This window comes from Buteo buteo, chromosome 13 (genome assembly GCF_964188355.1).
Source record: "Buteo buteo chromosome 13, bButBut1.hap1.1, whole genome shotgun sequence".
Lineage (NCBI taxonomy): Eukaryota > Metazoa > Chordata > Aves > Accipitriformes > Accipitridae > Buteo > Buteo buteo.
Window position 1 is genome coordinate 18,800,527 of NC_134183.1, and position 16,359 is coordinate 18,816,885.

Consider the following 16,359-nt stretch of genomic DNA (forward strand, 5'->3'; position numbering starts at 1 on the left):
AGCCAAATCTGCAGGGATCATTTAAAACTACTGAGGGAGCAAACAACTCTCAGCACTCTTCTTCTATGCAAGAGCAGGAGGCACTTTTGCAGCAGACTCCCGAGACTGAAATTGGACGTGGATATGAACCATCACTTCTGCATCCTTCCTGCAGAGGCCAGCAGTGAAAATCATGAAACTTTTGCACAAAGATTTACCTCTGTTTCTACCTCCATGACCCTGAGTTTCACAATCTGGAAGGGAAGCTTGGAGGAAACCCCCAAGTTCTGCTTGGTTTCATGTCAAAACCATGTGAAGCCACAAATTCTGAAGAATTTTTGAGTAAAACTATGGAACTCCGATGTCCGCTGGCAAGAATTGTTTAATCTACAAGCTTAAAGATAAGAGAGATGCCAACTAGCATTGTGTAGGGCATTCAAACATGCTATTTTCAGCACAGAAAGACTAATACTTAATTACACAACACTGGTGTGCCAGATGAAGAAAAAAGACAACCATTTGTGAGCACACTTGAGTACGCCTGTATTTCAATGCTTGGAGCTTGCAGCTACAATGCAGTGACTGTCTTCCAAACTGCACTCCCAAAATCTGAAAACCACAGACATCCAAAGAGCTCTCAGAAGACCTGTGTCAAAAGACAGATACCATATCACACTGGACAAGGGCCTAAATGTAGTAATTCAGGGGGTTACGGGCTGCGCAGAGGCTCTGTGCATTGCTGTGTTCATCAACTCAAAACAGCAGGTAGTCTCCTACCTTAACTAGGCAGCCACTGCTAGGACGTCAAGGTCTGAGTAGGTATTAAGAGAAGTACTGTGAAGTAGGAAGAAATGACACTTACTTCAAGCTGGAAGAGTCCCAGTGGAACTTCTTTTAGTGAGTTCTCAGAAAAATCCACTTCTCTGAGGTGATTTTTCCAGAAAATAGTCAACGCATCTGGTAGGAATTCCAGTGAGTTTCTAGATGCTTTACAACATTTCTGGAAAACATAAAAGAAAAAACACCTACAGAGTAGTAATCATCTCTTTAAAAAATGAATTAGATCAGTGGACACGTTTAAGGCATTAATAAATTCATTCTAGGTGGTCTCTTTAAATTTTTTCATCTAGATAAATTATTGTGCACACAGGCACATAGGATTTGCCAAGGAGATGCACTCACTTACTTGACAGGCAAATTCTTTGGTGTGCAAAAAGGATTTCAAAATTGATTTTGAAAATTATCCCCATTTGCTTTTCAACAATAAACAAACACTTCTTCAAAGTATACTGTTCTCCTGCTATCCCTGTAATAATGAGGAATAAATTCACAGTGATGGGTGGATATAATGCCCTAGTTAGCCATGGGTTTGGGCAAAGTTAACTTTGAATGAAGGCTGTTCTGTAAAATTATCCTAACAGTACTTCTGTTCATACGACCGATAGAGCAAACGAATACATCCATATAAGACATGTTTCTAGAAGTTTTCCACCAATGCCATCGACATGGTGAGAACAGGGTAGAACCTCAGAAAGACTTGATCTGAGACCCATAGACCAAATCAAGCAGGGGCACTCCTACAGAAACAGAACAGCCTTTTAGTCTAAGACATCTGACAGCTTTTTAAGCATCACAGTATCTTTTTTGCATTGTTTCAACAGCTTTTTCAGCCTCTGATTCTGTCAGAGAAGTTCAACTTACCAAAGGGCAGGCCCAGGGATCTGGAAACACTTTCAGCTGATTTCTGGAAACATTCAGTATGTTTAGGGACTTGAAGCAGTACAGAAAAACCGTTGGAAGTTCCACCAACCTGTTGTCAGAGATGTCAAACTCCTGTAGCTTCCTTAAACCAATCCAATTAGTTGCTAGAAAACATGAAATATTGCAGACTTGGTGTAAGCATCATAGCAGTCTGATCCAGCAAGATGCTGCATACTTGCTAGATAAGAGCCAAAGGATTTCATGAGTGCTAAAAATCAACTAGGCCTTTTCCCGTACTTTGGACAAAGGATTAAGAGAGGCTAAGCACCTCTAGCTAATACTGGTTTTAAGTATTATAACAGTAATTATTATAAAAGTTTGGGGTTCTCCTTTACAGATTAATCAGGACTTGAAATGTAAGCACAACACAACACTGGACTGTACGTACTGTTTTCCTCGTCAAATAACTTCTCCATATAGTTTTTGGAAGCAATGAGTTTTTTAAGGTTTTTAAGATGTAAGAATCCAGAAGGGAGAGTAGAGAGCCTGTTGCTGGATACATCAACCTCGAGTAACCTGTTAAGTACAGAAGATACTCAATCAGGCATCAATAAAATCCTAGCAAAGACTCCTATTGCCATAGACATCTTTACCAGGACAACTTTAGATCTGAATGAAAGCAGCTGGAATGTGCTCTCACAAGGCAAAGCAAAAAAAAACTATTTAGAAAATTAACCCTTCCAGGGAACAGTTAGAAATAGTCTGGATAGACAGCAGATCAGATAAGTGATATGAGCCAGCAAATGTCAATCTGAGTCAGCTCAGGGCTTAGACTTAGAGGAGTGGGGCTCACTAGAACTGGAGAAAAGCGGAAGCAACATGAGACAATACAGGAATATTGTCAGGACAATACAGTCCTTGTAATTGTCCTGAAAACTAACTTTGAAACACTGAGAATGCAAAAGGGCAACCTTAAGTTAAACCTTGCAGCAGACAGAAAATAAACCAAGAGCTCCTGCATATGCTTTTCACTTACGCAGTTTCACACAAGCACAACTGACTCATTTGCACCTGCTCTCTGTATGGGTTCAGTTTGCTGTAGGCATCTAGTGCACACACCTTGTACATATAATTTCATCAGATGACTGTACACTGGGTAACTCCGTTAGCTGATTGTCAGCCAGGCTGAGCTTCCTGAGGTTTATCAGGCCCCATGGGATCACAGATGGAAGGGAGACCAGGCAGTTGGCAGAGAGATCAAGCTCAGTTATCTGACAGGAGATATCTATCAGCCAGTCCAGATCCACCCAGGGCAGTTTGAGGTTTGACCAGTTCACACACAAAGCCTGCATATGTCAGAGAAAGAAGAGAAAACCATGTTAGTAAAATCCCAATTGCTCTCAGCTTGTGTTACACCACTGGGAATCTGGCAGATCAGAGCACAGACCATGAACGTTTTACTCACTTTCCAATCTGCTTCTAGGAATTAAACTGACTCAGAGATGAAATCGTGCCTGGATATCAGCAGGCCCCACCATATAGCTGCCCCATGATCCCACTCCAAAGGCCATGAGCAAGCACAAACAGGGGACCTGGACTTCTTCACCAGTCCATACACCAACTCTAGTGTGCCCCACAAAGGGTGAGCTGCCCTTGCCTGAAACCAGCACTCTCATCCAAGAGCTGGACAGACTATAGTGGTTTGTTCATCCAACAATGTACAGTGAGCTTCCATGGGGCTGGGCTCCCTGTCCCACAAGACGCATCACACCCTAAACTAGCAGCACGATATGGACAGATAATAGAAACCATCTTAAATCCAGACTCTGCAGACCGAACCCCACTCTGTCTCTTGGACATGGTCTGCATTGCTGCTCTGATCTCCAGGGGACTCTGAACACCAAGAGGCCAGGCAGGTCCAGTGGAACCCCTGTGGAGCAGTCAGCCCCTGAAGTGCTTACAGATCATTGCTTGTGCATCTGCAGAGAGGACAGGGATAGATCTGCTGAGTGTGGTAATGACTTCTTAGGAGGAGGCCTGTTGCTGGAATAATTAATATATGCCCAGGCACTGCTCTTCCATCTTAAACCTTCCAACAACAAGCAGCCAAACCATTCTGGACAAGGTTTAGGTTTTGCAAAGGCACATCTGTGAAAGGCAAGGAAAGGCAAACACCCTCTTGTAAAGCATTTCTAAACACTAGAAATTTGCTCAGTATCATTCAGGAAGATAGTTTAGATTCCGAGAGACATGATCTTCGCAGTTGCCTCCTTTTTAGATAGTGTTCTGTTGCTTTTGACAGTAACACGAGGAAGTTGTTTTATCCTCTTTTGGAAAAAAAAAAAAAAAAGAAGTTGTTGTCAAAGGCATAACTACTTATTTCAGGCTCCAGCTTGGACAGAAGAAAACATGAACACATAATGGTCATCAATGCAAGTAAACAACCCCAGGCTTCATTTTCAAGATCATCTCATTGCGTTCCAATGAGATTTATATTCCAAAATACACGTTTAAAATGTTAGTCTCAAAACGTTTTCATAAGCTTAGTGTTCTTGACATAACTCATCCCAAAGACAGCCTCAATGAAGTGATCATTAATTCTCCACCAGGAGGCAGCAAGGACCCAACAGCAAATTTAATTGCTTTCCAATTCCCAGTATTTAGCACTTAAGATTTTTAACCCCAAATTTAAAACTAAAAGGAATATATTTTGGGAAAGGATAGAAAGAAAAGGGAAACAAAGGTCTATCTCAAATGTTTATTTGAGACTCAGAACTACAACTAATGAAGATCACACAGTTCAAATGTCTAGGAGAATGCAATAAAGGGTAAGTACAAACAGTTGCAGTTTTTAGAAATTGACAGTAGTAGTACTTATTGTAGACGTAGTGCTTTTCAAATGCTCACTAGTGAAGCCTCAGGACAGCCCTGCAAATGTAAATGGAAATACTATGCCCATTGTATCACTGGGGAAATCAAGGCAGAGATCAAAAGCTGTTTGTGTAAAGCTACATTCACCACCATGCCACAAGGCATCCATAAAAAACATAGCAAGCCAGTAGCTACAAGAAATCAAATTAAGCAGAGTATCCACTGCTACTGCAAAATATACAGTACCTAATGGGAGTTACACTGCAAAGCTTTCACACTGGCACTAAACATATTCTGCTTTACTGATAGATTTTCCAAGTCTGTATATTTAACAGCTTCCTGCTTACAAACTCTTGTTTTAAATTCTGTATGTAGTTCCCTGTAATTTTCTTTTCACCAGTAACAGCCCAAGACTGAGCTTGTTTACATCACTGGACAGCACTCAGTTGTGATTTATGGTAACAGAGAGTATAAACACACAGGTCAGATTCCCTTTTCCATCCCTAGCCACCCCACACTTCAGGAGAGGGATGTGGTACTGATGCTAAGGGACTGGAAGATCTTCCCAGCATGAGGAAACCTCACTGGGGAAGAGCACATTTGTGCTGAGACACTTGAGTATTTTTTTCTCGTTCCTTGAATTGCCCCAAGAGCTCATAACAGGAGCCAGATCCCTAAATCCAGGTAATGCAGGAAACCAGCTCTACACTACGAAAAAAATCCTCAAGTAGTATTGATATCTGTCTGGCTATTTACATGCACATTCAGGGCAGTACCCTGTCTTACAATATTATTACTCTTTAATTCAGAGAGAGAATTTTCAGCTGGTTTAGCTACCAGCCGAGGTCACCAAAAAACGACTTAGAATGGTACTGAGGCAAGAGGGGGGAGGAGCACATGGCTGGGGAGAGGAGGAGGGCAGCATCACTGTAGCTCCATCCTGGATGAGCTAAATTTGTCCCTGATAGAAATACAGCTTAATCAGCAATGAAGTTCTCTTACTGATGTTCTTTATACCATATTGTGGTTTACAGTGATGCCAGCAAAAGGCTTTTTATGCCAGGACAATTAAATATACACCATGACTTCTGCTTATACAGAAAAACCCATCACCCTCCTATCTAAAAGTGCTGGATAAAATCACATGCTCTGCATTAGCAAAATCAAATACCACAAACCCCTTGATTTAGTAAAGAGTTAAGAAAAGGCCTGATCCCCAACTACACATACTTCATGTAGATTTTTAATAGGAATGGCCTCTTCAGGCTAGAAGAGAAAGATGTGACAAAGATCCAGCTGCGGAAAGTATAATACAAGCACAGTCTGCCTAGATATGTGAGAAACATTTAACAAGGAATTAGCCATTTTAACAACTAACCTTGGCTCACAATGCATACTCCTCCTGATCCTTTCTTTCCAGGAAAGCCAAATTTTTTCAAAAGCTATCTGAGACTCAGCCGAAATGGGGGTTGAGGGGTTAAACCAGAATGAATAAGGGAAAATCCAGACTTTTAGGCAGCAATTCCAGACAACGTCTATGATCTTAAAAAATAACTGCTAGTAAGAAAGGGGCTTCCTGCTTACCTGTATCGTCAAGTCATGGGCTATGAACTGCTAACACAGGGAATGGAACTGCTAACACAGCACTGAGGGTTACAGAAAGGTGGATTCATCTCAGCCTGTCTATCAGACCCATCAATTATCTCCTGTAACCACCACAAAGGCCTTGCTCAGAAGGAGTCTAAACCTCAAAAATGAAGCCATGGAGATCAGCCATGCTCTTTCCTCTATTTCCATTTACAGCTTGCTGTCTGCCAACGCTCTTCACGGAGATTTCAGGCAGTGGCTGAAGCTGCCTTTTACTGACCCCATGCTGCTGGAGCAAGGTGGTAGATCAATCTGTGATGAAGATGTGGCTGCGAGACTAAAGCTACTTTTCACTCTGCAACAAGGACAACAGGGGAATTACATTCAAAGGTGGTCTCAGCACTGACGTTGCATGTTGTTAATTATTATCCCGTACCAAAGACTAGCACAAAGACTAGCACTGCTTTGGGCAGGACACATAACAAAGATGCTGTCCAGAGGAGATTTACACTGGAAGTTCAGGACAACTTTCAAATGAAAGTACACTGAGATGGAAGTGGCAGTATCCTGGCACTTTCTCCTTTGGAAATGTTATCGCCACAATGGCTGTGGATGCATAGGATCCGCACCATGGCCCAAAAAGAAAACAGGTAAGGAAAATTTTCCTGGCTTCTTTTTAAACATCTTTTAGCATCTGATCTAAAGTGGGATGCTGTGTAGCAGCTTTCTTAAGATAAGCATCCATGACCAGAGTATCCAACCCCCTGAACTATTCACTTATTTTACCTAAACAAACAGAAGCAAGAAAATTGAGAATTACAGCCAAAAACCTGGGCAAATATTCCATGCAAAAGGATATCCACAGGTCCTGCAGTCACATAAGGATGTGTATAACCCATATAGGGCTTTGAAATCCTGGCAGTGATGGGAACAAAGGCCTGGAGAGCTGGCTTGCTCATTTGGTTTCCTCCTCACAGGAGAAAGCAGGCTTTTGTGGTTGAGATCCTGAATTCAGACTCCAGAGCCCCAGATTTCTTGTGTGACACCAGTCACTGTCTCAGGCTACCCAGACTCTGTTTGCCAGTCCATATAATGGGACATTAACATTTCCTCTTCACTCAGGGGAGCCGCGTGTAAAAATGCACTACAGACTCCAACTCCCTCTTTTCTCTTCCTGCTTAATTAAATTGCTCCCAACAAAGATGCAATAAAAAAAAATCAGAAAAAAGAACTGATGGTGGTTATCGCCTCTCTCAGTTCCTGCTCTATTTCAAGATGATGCTCTTTACAGTGGGCCCAGGCTCTTATTCCAGTACAAGAAAAGTAATTGTCCTTAAGTACACCAACCAATGCAGTAATAATAAAAACTACAGCCTGCTTTTAGTGGGTGCAAGCAGGACCATGCGTCTCTGCTGCTTCTCGTTTCAGACTGATACTCATCTCTGTTTTGCATTTAGATTGCTGTGTATCATTTACCTCAAAAATGCAGAGCCATGGCCTCAGGGATTTAATGTGATAGGAAGATACCTGCAGAATTCAGATAGCGACTTCTAAAACCACAGACCAGATTGTGAAATCCAAAACCTGCTATTAATGCTGCAGGGTAGGTGTCCCCATCTGCTAGGAAGCTTTTTGAATCTCCTTGCACTCAGTCTTCCTCCTCATCCAGAGCCCAGGACTGACAGTGTCTCTTCTACCTGAGTGCTGCAAACTGGAGGATCAGCCAAGTCCCTTCATCTGACTTAGGGACAGTGGACCAAATTCATCCTGGTGCTAGTAACCTGATGTCAGTGTAGTTTCCTTAAGGATTTACTTGGCTCAGCACTCTGCAGTGAAAACGTAATTAAGTAAAAGAAAGCCTGACAGCAATGGCACAAAGAGAGGGGATTTCCTCCCCAAGTCATACTTAATCATCTCCACTATCTTCCCAGAAAAGCCTGTTTCTTTGATGCCAAAGGTCTGTGATGCTGAACTTGCAGAACCAGTGATCAGCTGAACCCTTCTCCATTTGACACTGGCTGGTGAGCTCTGTGCTCAAATGAGAGGGATGGTGTTCAGAGGCTGTTACCTCCTGGGCACAGCCTGACTCTGGGCAGCTTACTGTTCTTCAGAAGGGCAATGAAAACCTCTGTAGGCTCCCCTCTCCTGCAAAGGAAAGAATTTCTCAGTATGAGTCCTGAAAACTAAATGGAAATCTACTGCAGTGATGTCAGGGGATGCACTAAGGAAGACACGGGACTGGAAATTGTGCAGAAGCAAGAAACCCCGCTGCTCTTGGGCAAACGATGAACTATAAATGCAAAAAAAAATTTACTTAGATTTGAGACAGTTTGGTAAGGTGATTAAAAAAGGCTGTTGTGCATTTCTCCTAGATGATGTGACATGCCCTAACAGAACTTTGCTCTTGCTGTAGACAGGATATTCTGAGGACAGTGATCTATTCCTCCACCAATAATGTTGCTGTGAATCTTGAGTGGAACTGCTGCAGATTTCTTTACCTATGGTGATGTAACTGCAATTAGCCAGGCAGTGGATAAAGAAATCAGAAGAAGATCACACACATACATGTACATTTGCATGCTTGTGTATAAAATTCTTGGCAAAATATTTCCAAGGGAAAATGCAGCAGTTTAAGCTCTTTTCTGGTCTGTAATGGGAAAGATAAATACAACTCACACTGCACACACTGGGAGGTTACATTTATCTCCATGCTGACTAGAGCTATCGAAGTCTGAAATCCATGCCCAGCCACTTTACTGCAGGGTATCTTTTTGGCATTTGGTACCTGTTCTTTTAAAAATGGAGCACTTCCTCTCTTTAGCAAGACTGTGGTTTGCTGTGGGGATAAATTTAGGCCAGGAAAAAAAAAAAACAAACAAAAAAGGAGAAACAGATATTAGAAAAATGAGATGTAACTCCTCTTGTCTCAGAAAGGGCAGCACTGCATAGTGCAATGGCTGCCTGAAAGGTGTGGCAGCTAAACCGAGCTCTCCAACTACATTTTATGCATAGCTGGTAGTATTCACCACTGTGAAATCAACTGGAGGTCAAATGTGCAGTGTTTTCACTCAGAGATAGCACAGATGGGACAAACCCTTTTGAAGTTCTGGGCTCATTCTGAAATGATTGGTGCTCGGTCTGCCCTGTCCAAGAGGAGAGAGGAGAGACTTTCTGACATCCAGCTGGCTGCCATACACATCGCAGTCTCTGCACAATCCTTTTTTGCTTCATCCCAGTGCAAAATGCACCACAGCACTTACACAAGAAGACTTACATTCATGAACCTTATGAGATATCAAGAAAGCACTGAGGCAGCTTGTTTGCAGCTGCCATGAAGTAGTGTTTTAAACAACTATCAGGGTGTGTGACTGTCACCTCCCAGAAACCTGCGCTCTGCAGACAAACTAGGACAAACTTTCCTGAATTTGGCCCAGTTTGCCAAAACGAATTCAAAGAGAAAGCATTAAATAAGCAAACATATTTAAAAATAAACTAGCTACTAGAAGAATCAAGGTCGAGTTTCTGGGTCTGGTTTTTTGATTTTTCTTTTTCTTTTTTTTAAACCAGGCCCTTCTGGCAATTAGCTGATGTTTTAAGACTGCTCTCTTCTTCGCTCAGGGTGTGACAACAGCAAAGCTGAGTCATTTTTACAGCAGCTAAGTTAAATATTGCCAGCAAGTTCACATGGAAAACAGACCTCTTCCCTGTGATTCAAAGATTTATTCCAAGTTTATTCAAGCTGAATTATCGAGTTAGTTGGACTTTTTTTCTTCTAAAAGGCAAGTAGTTTTATCAACACTTATTCAGAAACATCTATGGTTTAGCTTCCTTTTGTTTACCTGTCAACAAAACTAAGAATCCCACAGGGAGGGATTCAATCTGCTTATTGAACCTAATGAAGTCAAGCTCGCATATGTGGACTGTAGTCCTTTACATTGACAGTATCATTGGGAATCCAGAGAGACAGGGTTTTGGCAGGAAAAAAGAGAATGGAGAAGTGTGTAAAACTATGAAAACCTCTCTGCTTATTTTTACTTAACACTAAAGCAGAATCAACACCCCACAATATTACGAGCTGAGCAAACAGATACTCAACTGGCAACAGGATTCACGCAGACAGAGCCTTGATCGAAAAATTTCCCTCAATTTTTCACTGCAAAATTTTTATGACCTGATGAAAACTGTAACTATTGAAAGTGCAGGGCTCTGATGCTCCTACTCAGTGTCAGTTAATCTACATACTGAGGGGAAAAATGAAAAATGTCTGATAACTAAATTGCTGGATAACAGTAGAAATAATACAAAATACTACACGCTTCCCTATAAAGCAGTAACAGTGTGTGCTGTGAGACATTTTTCAGTTCTGAATAAAGGAGACTTGGATAATAAAGATTAAAAGAACGAAGAATATAGCCTAGTTATACAAAGACATGGGATAATCATGAAATGTAATAATACCCTGCATGAAAACAATGCCACTCATTCGTAGATCTCAAAGCATCATCATCATGTATTAAGCCCTCCAATGGCTGTGAGATGTGAGGATTTTAAATCTCCCCATTTTACAGTGGAAGAAATAAAGACACAAATGAATTACCAAAATTGTCAAAAGATTGTAAGTGGCTAAGTAGCGAACCAGAGGTCTTTCCAACGTAAAAAATTGCTTTTTGTTAGCCTCTGCGTCCCATCAAAAACCATTTCTGTGGGAGAAGCACAGCTCAATTAATATGATCTGATCACACATCATACTCTCCATGCTGCTCCAGAAAGCCAGATCTGTCCTGAGCAAGTGACAGTAAAGGCTACCAGCCATCTTTTACTAATGAGGATCTGAAGTGGGGAAGATTATTTTCAGCAGATGTGAGCTTGCTCTACTCATGCTCCATGTTAACAAAAAGCGACATGAGCCTATTTGTACGTGCTGCATCTGAGCTATCAGATGCAGGGGAAGAGAAGGGTTTATGCCCAGCTCTGCGCTGTGCTAACACTCCAGGACAGCAGAGAGCTTGTGGCATTACCTTGCAACCAGAATGCACAATAGAAATCTAAATGAATTGATTATCCTGGGGCCACAGAGGAAGCCATGGTAGTGTTTATTTCTCTGGAAGACTTTGAGCACAAAGTCAATGTTTCCTTTCCACAGCATATGCCTCGTTCACTCACTGATGTTAAAATTGCCAAGCTGAAGCTGGTGCTCACAGCGTCTTGCACAATGATGTCATTTAAAGGCCTAATGTTTTACACCTTGCAATTCAGCAGTGGCATGAAAGCCACTTTCACAGTTTGTTTTCTAAATGGGTAGCAAACCACAAGGCTCTTAGTTGAGAAGAATCATCACCAACCACATGGTACACGAAGACAAATATCAATTATTCACATGATGCTCCTTTAAAAGAATGTCTCTTCAGACAGATAAACGGCTACTTACTGTTTTTGCTGGAGCACTGCCTGGTAGTGGGCTCGTCTCAATGAAATACTTTCTCAGAAGGTGTTTGCTGGATTCAGGACTGTCCATCAGGATGTAGGAACAAAAGAAAGCTCCATTCCGTAATAAAAACACGGCTACATCTTCGTTCCCTTTAGAGAAAAGCAGATTGTCTGTTCTCTTCTTCTCATGTGAATGAACCAACAAGGACCTGAACAGAAATCCTGGGAAATAACCACTTCTGAAAAAAACCATGGGGGTGTGCAAAAAGGAAACTGAACTGTATAAAGACTGTTTCCTCCCGTGATACAATTTAGTTTGGTCAAACTGAGACAGCAAAGACACTATGTAAAAGCACTGGCTCAGGCTCTTTCTTTTTTCTCTTTTTTCCCTGTCTTATTAAACTATACACACAGCTGTGCTTTGAAGTGTAAATTATTCAGCCTAAACCAAGCATGTGTGCCAGAGTGTCCACAACAATAATGCTTTTACTTGCAAGGTTTCTATTTTGGAAGGGTCTTTTCCCTAGGAGTTTATAGAGGAAAGTTCATCCTCTCAGTATTTACAGTAATCTAGCTTAAGAAGGCCCTGACTTAAATTTGGCTAAGTCAAAAGACTCAGAGACAATTTTATTTTAATTTATTCCACTGGAAATCCAGGACAATTCCAGGCAAGTCAGTCCACACTGATAGTTTCCTAGATGTGAACAACTCAGCTCATTCTTTAAAAGACATTGCAGAAAGGGGCAAAGTTTTGAAGCATGCAAATACATACCTGCCTTTATAGCAGCATAGAGGGGCAACCGTATAAGAACTGGAAACTCATTCTTCCTGACTGCACAGCTCTCTGGGTCAGCACTGTATGCACGAATTAGGAGTTTTACTATGTCCAAATGTCCCTGCTGGCAGGCTATGGCCAGCATCCAGTTCAGGAGTTGTTGGCAAGTACTAGGACCTATGGAAAAGATAAGGCATTTGACTTAGTTGATGCCACCGGGCTGTGATGTGTAAGAGTCATCCACAAACAGTGGCTATGCAAAGGGTATAGGGTGAAGCCCCTGAGGACAAAGGAACAGACTGCACTGCAAGTGTGTGTTACAGAAGAGCCCTAAGCTGGTCAGGCACAAAGTTTTCAGCTTTGCTTAACTGTTCTTCATTACCCACCCAACTAATGAGCGAACTTTTTTGACTGCTCCTGATCTAAGTATGCATAAGCTAGAAACAGTGGAAGGTTCTGAGGATGCCTGCTAGGCTACCAGCAGAAAAATCAAACATCTAATCCCAGACAGAGGTGGCAAGGGATGACCAGGACTGTCTTTGCATCCAGAGACAATAGGCCTGATCCAACAGATGTTAGATCCAAACATCCAAGATAGGCCTCTTCTTCCAAGTTCATGAGAGGGTATACAAATAATGGGGACAACCAGCTAACTTTTCATGCTACTGGATGAATAAAACAAAAACAACTGTTTCAGACAACGCAAAATAATTATTTTAGTTTGTTTTCACTGCAACCTAAACTCTCCCCCCAAAATTTCATTTCCCCTTGAAATATTTCATTTTGGTTGAATTCTTTACTATCAATTCATTGTAAAGTTAGACAAATGTCATTTAAGGCTAAAAACTAAAATACCATGTTCTGATTTCTGCATGAATTTGCTAATGTTTTAGTCATCCCCAAACTGCTTTTTCTGCTGAATTAATGTCTTGCCTGTAGATCAATGCTTTCCTCCAGGTGTGCATAATTCTGCGCATGTAACTAAATGCCCATGACAGGATTATTTCTATTAACAGTAAGCAGTCCTCAAATCTTCCCTGATTCACAGTATCACCTCCATTTACTTTACAAATTCACATTCCCTTTGAAATGCTTACAGAAACATCCACAAGCACAAGTTTACATGTCAGCTTTTTTTTTTTTGCAGTTTCTCCATGTGGAAATTACATCGCTCTTTGTATACTTAACAACTTGACTAAACCACTCACCCTCATGCTGCAAAAAATGGGCTCCACTTCAGCTGTAAGCCACAAGAAGTTCACACTGAGCCAGAGGGAATCACTGCAGTGCATTAGCCAAATTGCAAATTCATGCAATTTATTCCTAAGCCCTGTGATTGGTTTCTGTGTAACTTCCCAGGGAAAGAAATGGAAAGTCCTGCATAAAAACTTCTGAAAGCTGCTGTTTGTATAGAGCACATCCCCTGACCCCCTGAAGCAAGGGTTTAAGGGAATTTGGTCAGTTCTAAACCGAGCTAAATTTCCAGAAACTACTTAAGTCACTTTTCATTACTGAGAGCATTAATATAATTTAATTTTTGCTACTAGGTTACAAACCCAGCATTGTCAGCCTCCTTTCTGGCTGAAGGAAATATTACATTTAATTGAGTCCCCCAAACTGGAACATTCCTTTTGCTTATTAGTGCTCTAACAGTTTAAGAACTCCAAACAAGCAGGTCTCCCAAAAGGTTATTCCTGTTCTCACTGAGGTCACTGGCAAGTATATTGCTCCAGTGAGGAACTAGAGCTATATTCAGGTCAAATATCGCAGAGGCCTAGCTTAGCTGTTGCGGTTACTGCAGTGTCTGAGGTCAAGACAGCAATTCACCCTGGCTGCTATGCAGGACTACCAGACCCTCAATCCACAGAAGGTCCTGGTGAGAAGCAGCTGCCATGCCCACAGTACACTAAGAGAGCAACAGGGGACCCAAACACAGTTCCTGGTCCTGACTCAGAGTAATGCTCTTAACACTGCCCCCACAGCTGCCTTAAGAATTGTGTCTGCATCTAAAAATGTCTCTGTTCTGCTAGAAAATAATTTTAAAAATAAATGTAACTAAAATATGATGATTCTAAAGAAGGAATTCCCCTGAAAGTAAAATCAAAATGCCAACAAGAGAGCACAGAGCATGCTGCCAGCTGTGCACCCAAACGATTACTTGCCAGTCAGTCATGCTGCACTCTCACTCCCATCACCACTGTGTCTGCTGGATCAGCAGAGCGGGATGATGCTGTTTCCTGAAAATCCCTTCATTTCTCTGTGGGGTCTGGGATGTTACCCAGCTGTGAGGACTGATGGGAATGAATTGTCTAAATGGCATCTTCCTCCACTTCCAATGTGCAAACATGGAATACTTTTATGCATGTGTTTTTCCCCACATGGTTGAATTTTCTTCAAACACAGCAGAGATTAGATCCCTCCACACAGCTTCCCATGACTAAGTCACTCCTCTTTCAAGGAATGTGAAAAAAATAAATAAATGCCTGCTTGAAGCTATAGCACACAGCTACCAAAAAGCTTGAGGAAAGGCAGAGGCAACCCAGTAGGCTTACCATGCAAGGAATCCAGCAGCTCTTTCACAACATCCTTATGTCCAAAATATGCAGCCACCACAGCTGCATTGTCATCATTAGGTTCTGTTGGTAACACCACTAATGCTTCCTTCAGTAAATACCTCACCGCCTGCAGATCTCCATATGCTGCTGCAATACCTAAAAGCTGACACTGGTAAAGAAAATACAACGACATAAACTCTCTGTAAAGGGAGTGGGCAGAGAAAGAGAGCATTTCTAGAGCTATGTATTTATTTGTGCCCATGCAAATGGATACTCACTGTCACTGTGGTTGACTGACAATGTCATAAACACTAGTAGCCATTCTAATAATTGGTGTTGATATACTACTCATATTAATTTGTTGGTTTTTTGCTTTATATTTTTTTGTATGGCTTTACCACGAAAGTGCCCAAGGCACAGAATGGTGAGCATAAATCCATTTTTCATGGACCAACAGAAAAAGCATTTGCACAGCGCTGCTATGAGGTGTAGTACTTCCTATCCTGGAGATGGACAATATGCCTGGACGTGACATCCAGGTACTCTCCCAAAACACTAAGATAAGCTCTGTGCAAAGAGCAGGCTCAAAATGAGGGCTCTAAAGGCAGAGCAGTGCAGAACCTGGCACAGAGGATATAGTTCCAAACACAAGCAGCAAAATCTTCCAAGGGGGTCAGTAACCATCGTTGTACTGATGGGGGAACACAGTTTTTGCTAAGTCTATAAACTGCTTCCTTTTTATGGAGAAAAATGTATTTCCCTGTTTTAGTGACCACAGCACCAGCACCCCAACTTGCACAGCCTCCTGCTCCTACATGCACTGTTCCCTGTGGTCTGTCTCATCTTTCTGATCAGTGCTTTCAAGGGCAAATACTGTCTCCCAGCATATGTTTTTGAAGTGCCCCACACAACCAGCTGTATCTGGGACCCTACAGCACCAGCATAACATATATAACTGAATGGATTTTCTGCATAAGAAACGACGGAAGACAGCAGCTCGGCATTTTGGTTTCTTTCCCAATAAAATTTGAGAAAGAGTAGTAACCTAACCCTACCTTTTCCACCTGCAGTGCAGTCTCCTCACATGACAATTTAATCAACTCTTGGGCCTTACTGGTGTCTCCAGCTTTGTAAGCATCCTGAATGCTTTCTGTCACAGGTGTCTGAATTATGGAGACTTCGCCAACTGTGGACTGTTTGCCACCCATGTCCACAGTTCCTGCAGTAAAAATAGAAAAGGGGGTTCAGTAAGAAGTACCTGTTCATTACTTATGCACAGCTGCAATGTCAATGCATCCTGGCAACAAAAAAAGGGAGTGAATTACTTTTAGTGGAATATTTACTGCACACAATTAAAAAACAGAGGGACAAACGTGAACATTCAGTTGCCTGATAAAAGAAAGTGATAATATGTTAAAGTAGTTTCCAATAGCGACATGAAACTAAAAGGGACAGTGAGTTCCC

General features: G+C 41.7%; 1 protein-coding gene across 1 annotated transcript in view; it reads right to left on the minus strand.

Annotated features, from left to right (window-relative positions):
* LRRK1 (leucine rich repeat kinase 1) overlaps positions 1–16,359 on the minus strand; it is an 82,614-nt gene that overhangs the window by 43,709 nt on the left and 22,546 nt on the right. The window contains exons 3-10 of the mRNA XM_075044970.1: positions 15,951–16,114; positions 14,893–15,064; positions 12,338–12,517; positions 11,567–11,715; positions 2,800–3,026; positions 2,129–2,256; positions 1,681–1,844; positions 842–979 (exon numbers count right to left, since the gene is read on the minus strand). Of these exons, the coding sequence (XP_074901071.1) occupies positions 842–979; positions 1,681–1,844; positions 2,129–2,256; positions 2,800–3,026; positions 11,567–11,715; positions 12,338–12,517; positions 14,893–15,064; positions 15,951–16,114 (1,322 nt within the window). The remainder of the gene's footprint in view (positions 1–841; positions 980–1,680; positions 1,845–2,128; positions 2,257–2,799; positions 3,027–11,566; positions 11,716–12,337; positions 12,518–14,892; positions 15,065–15,950; positions 16,115–16,359) is intronic.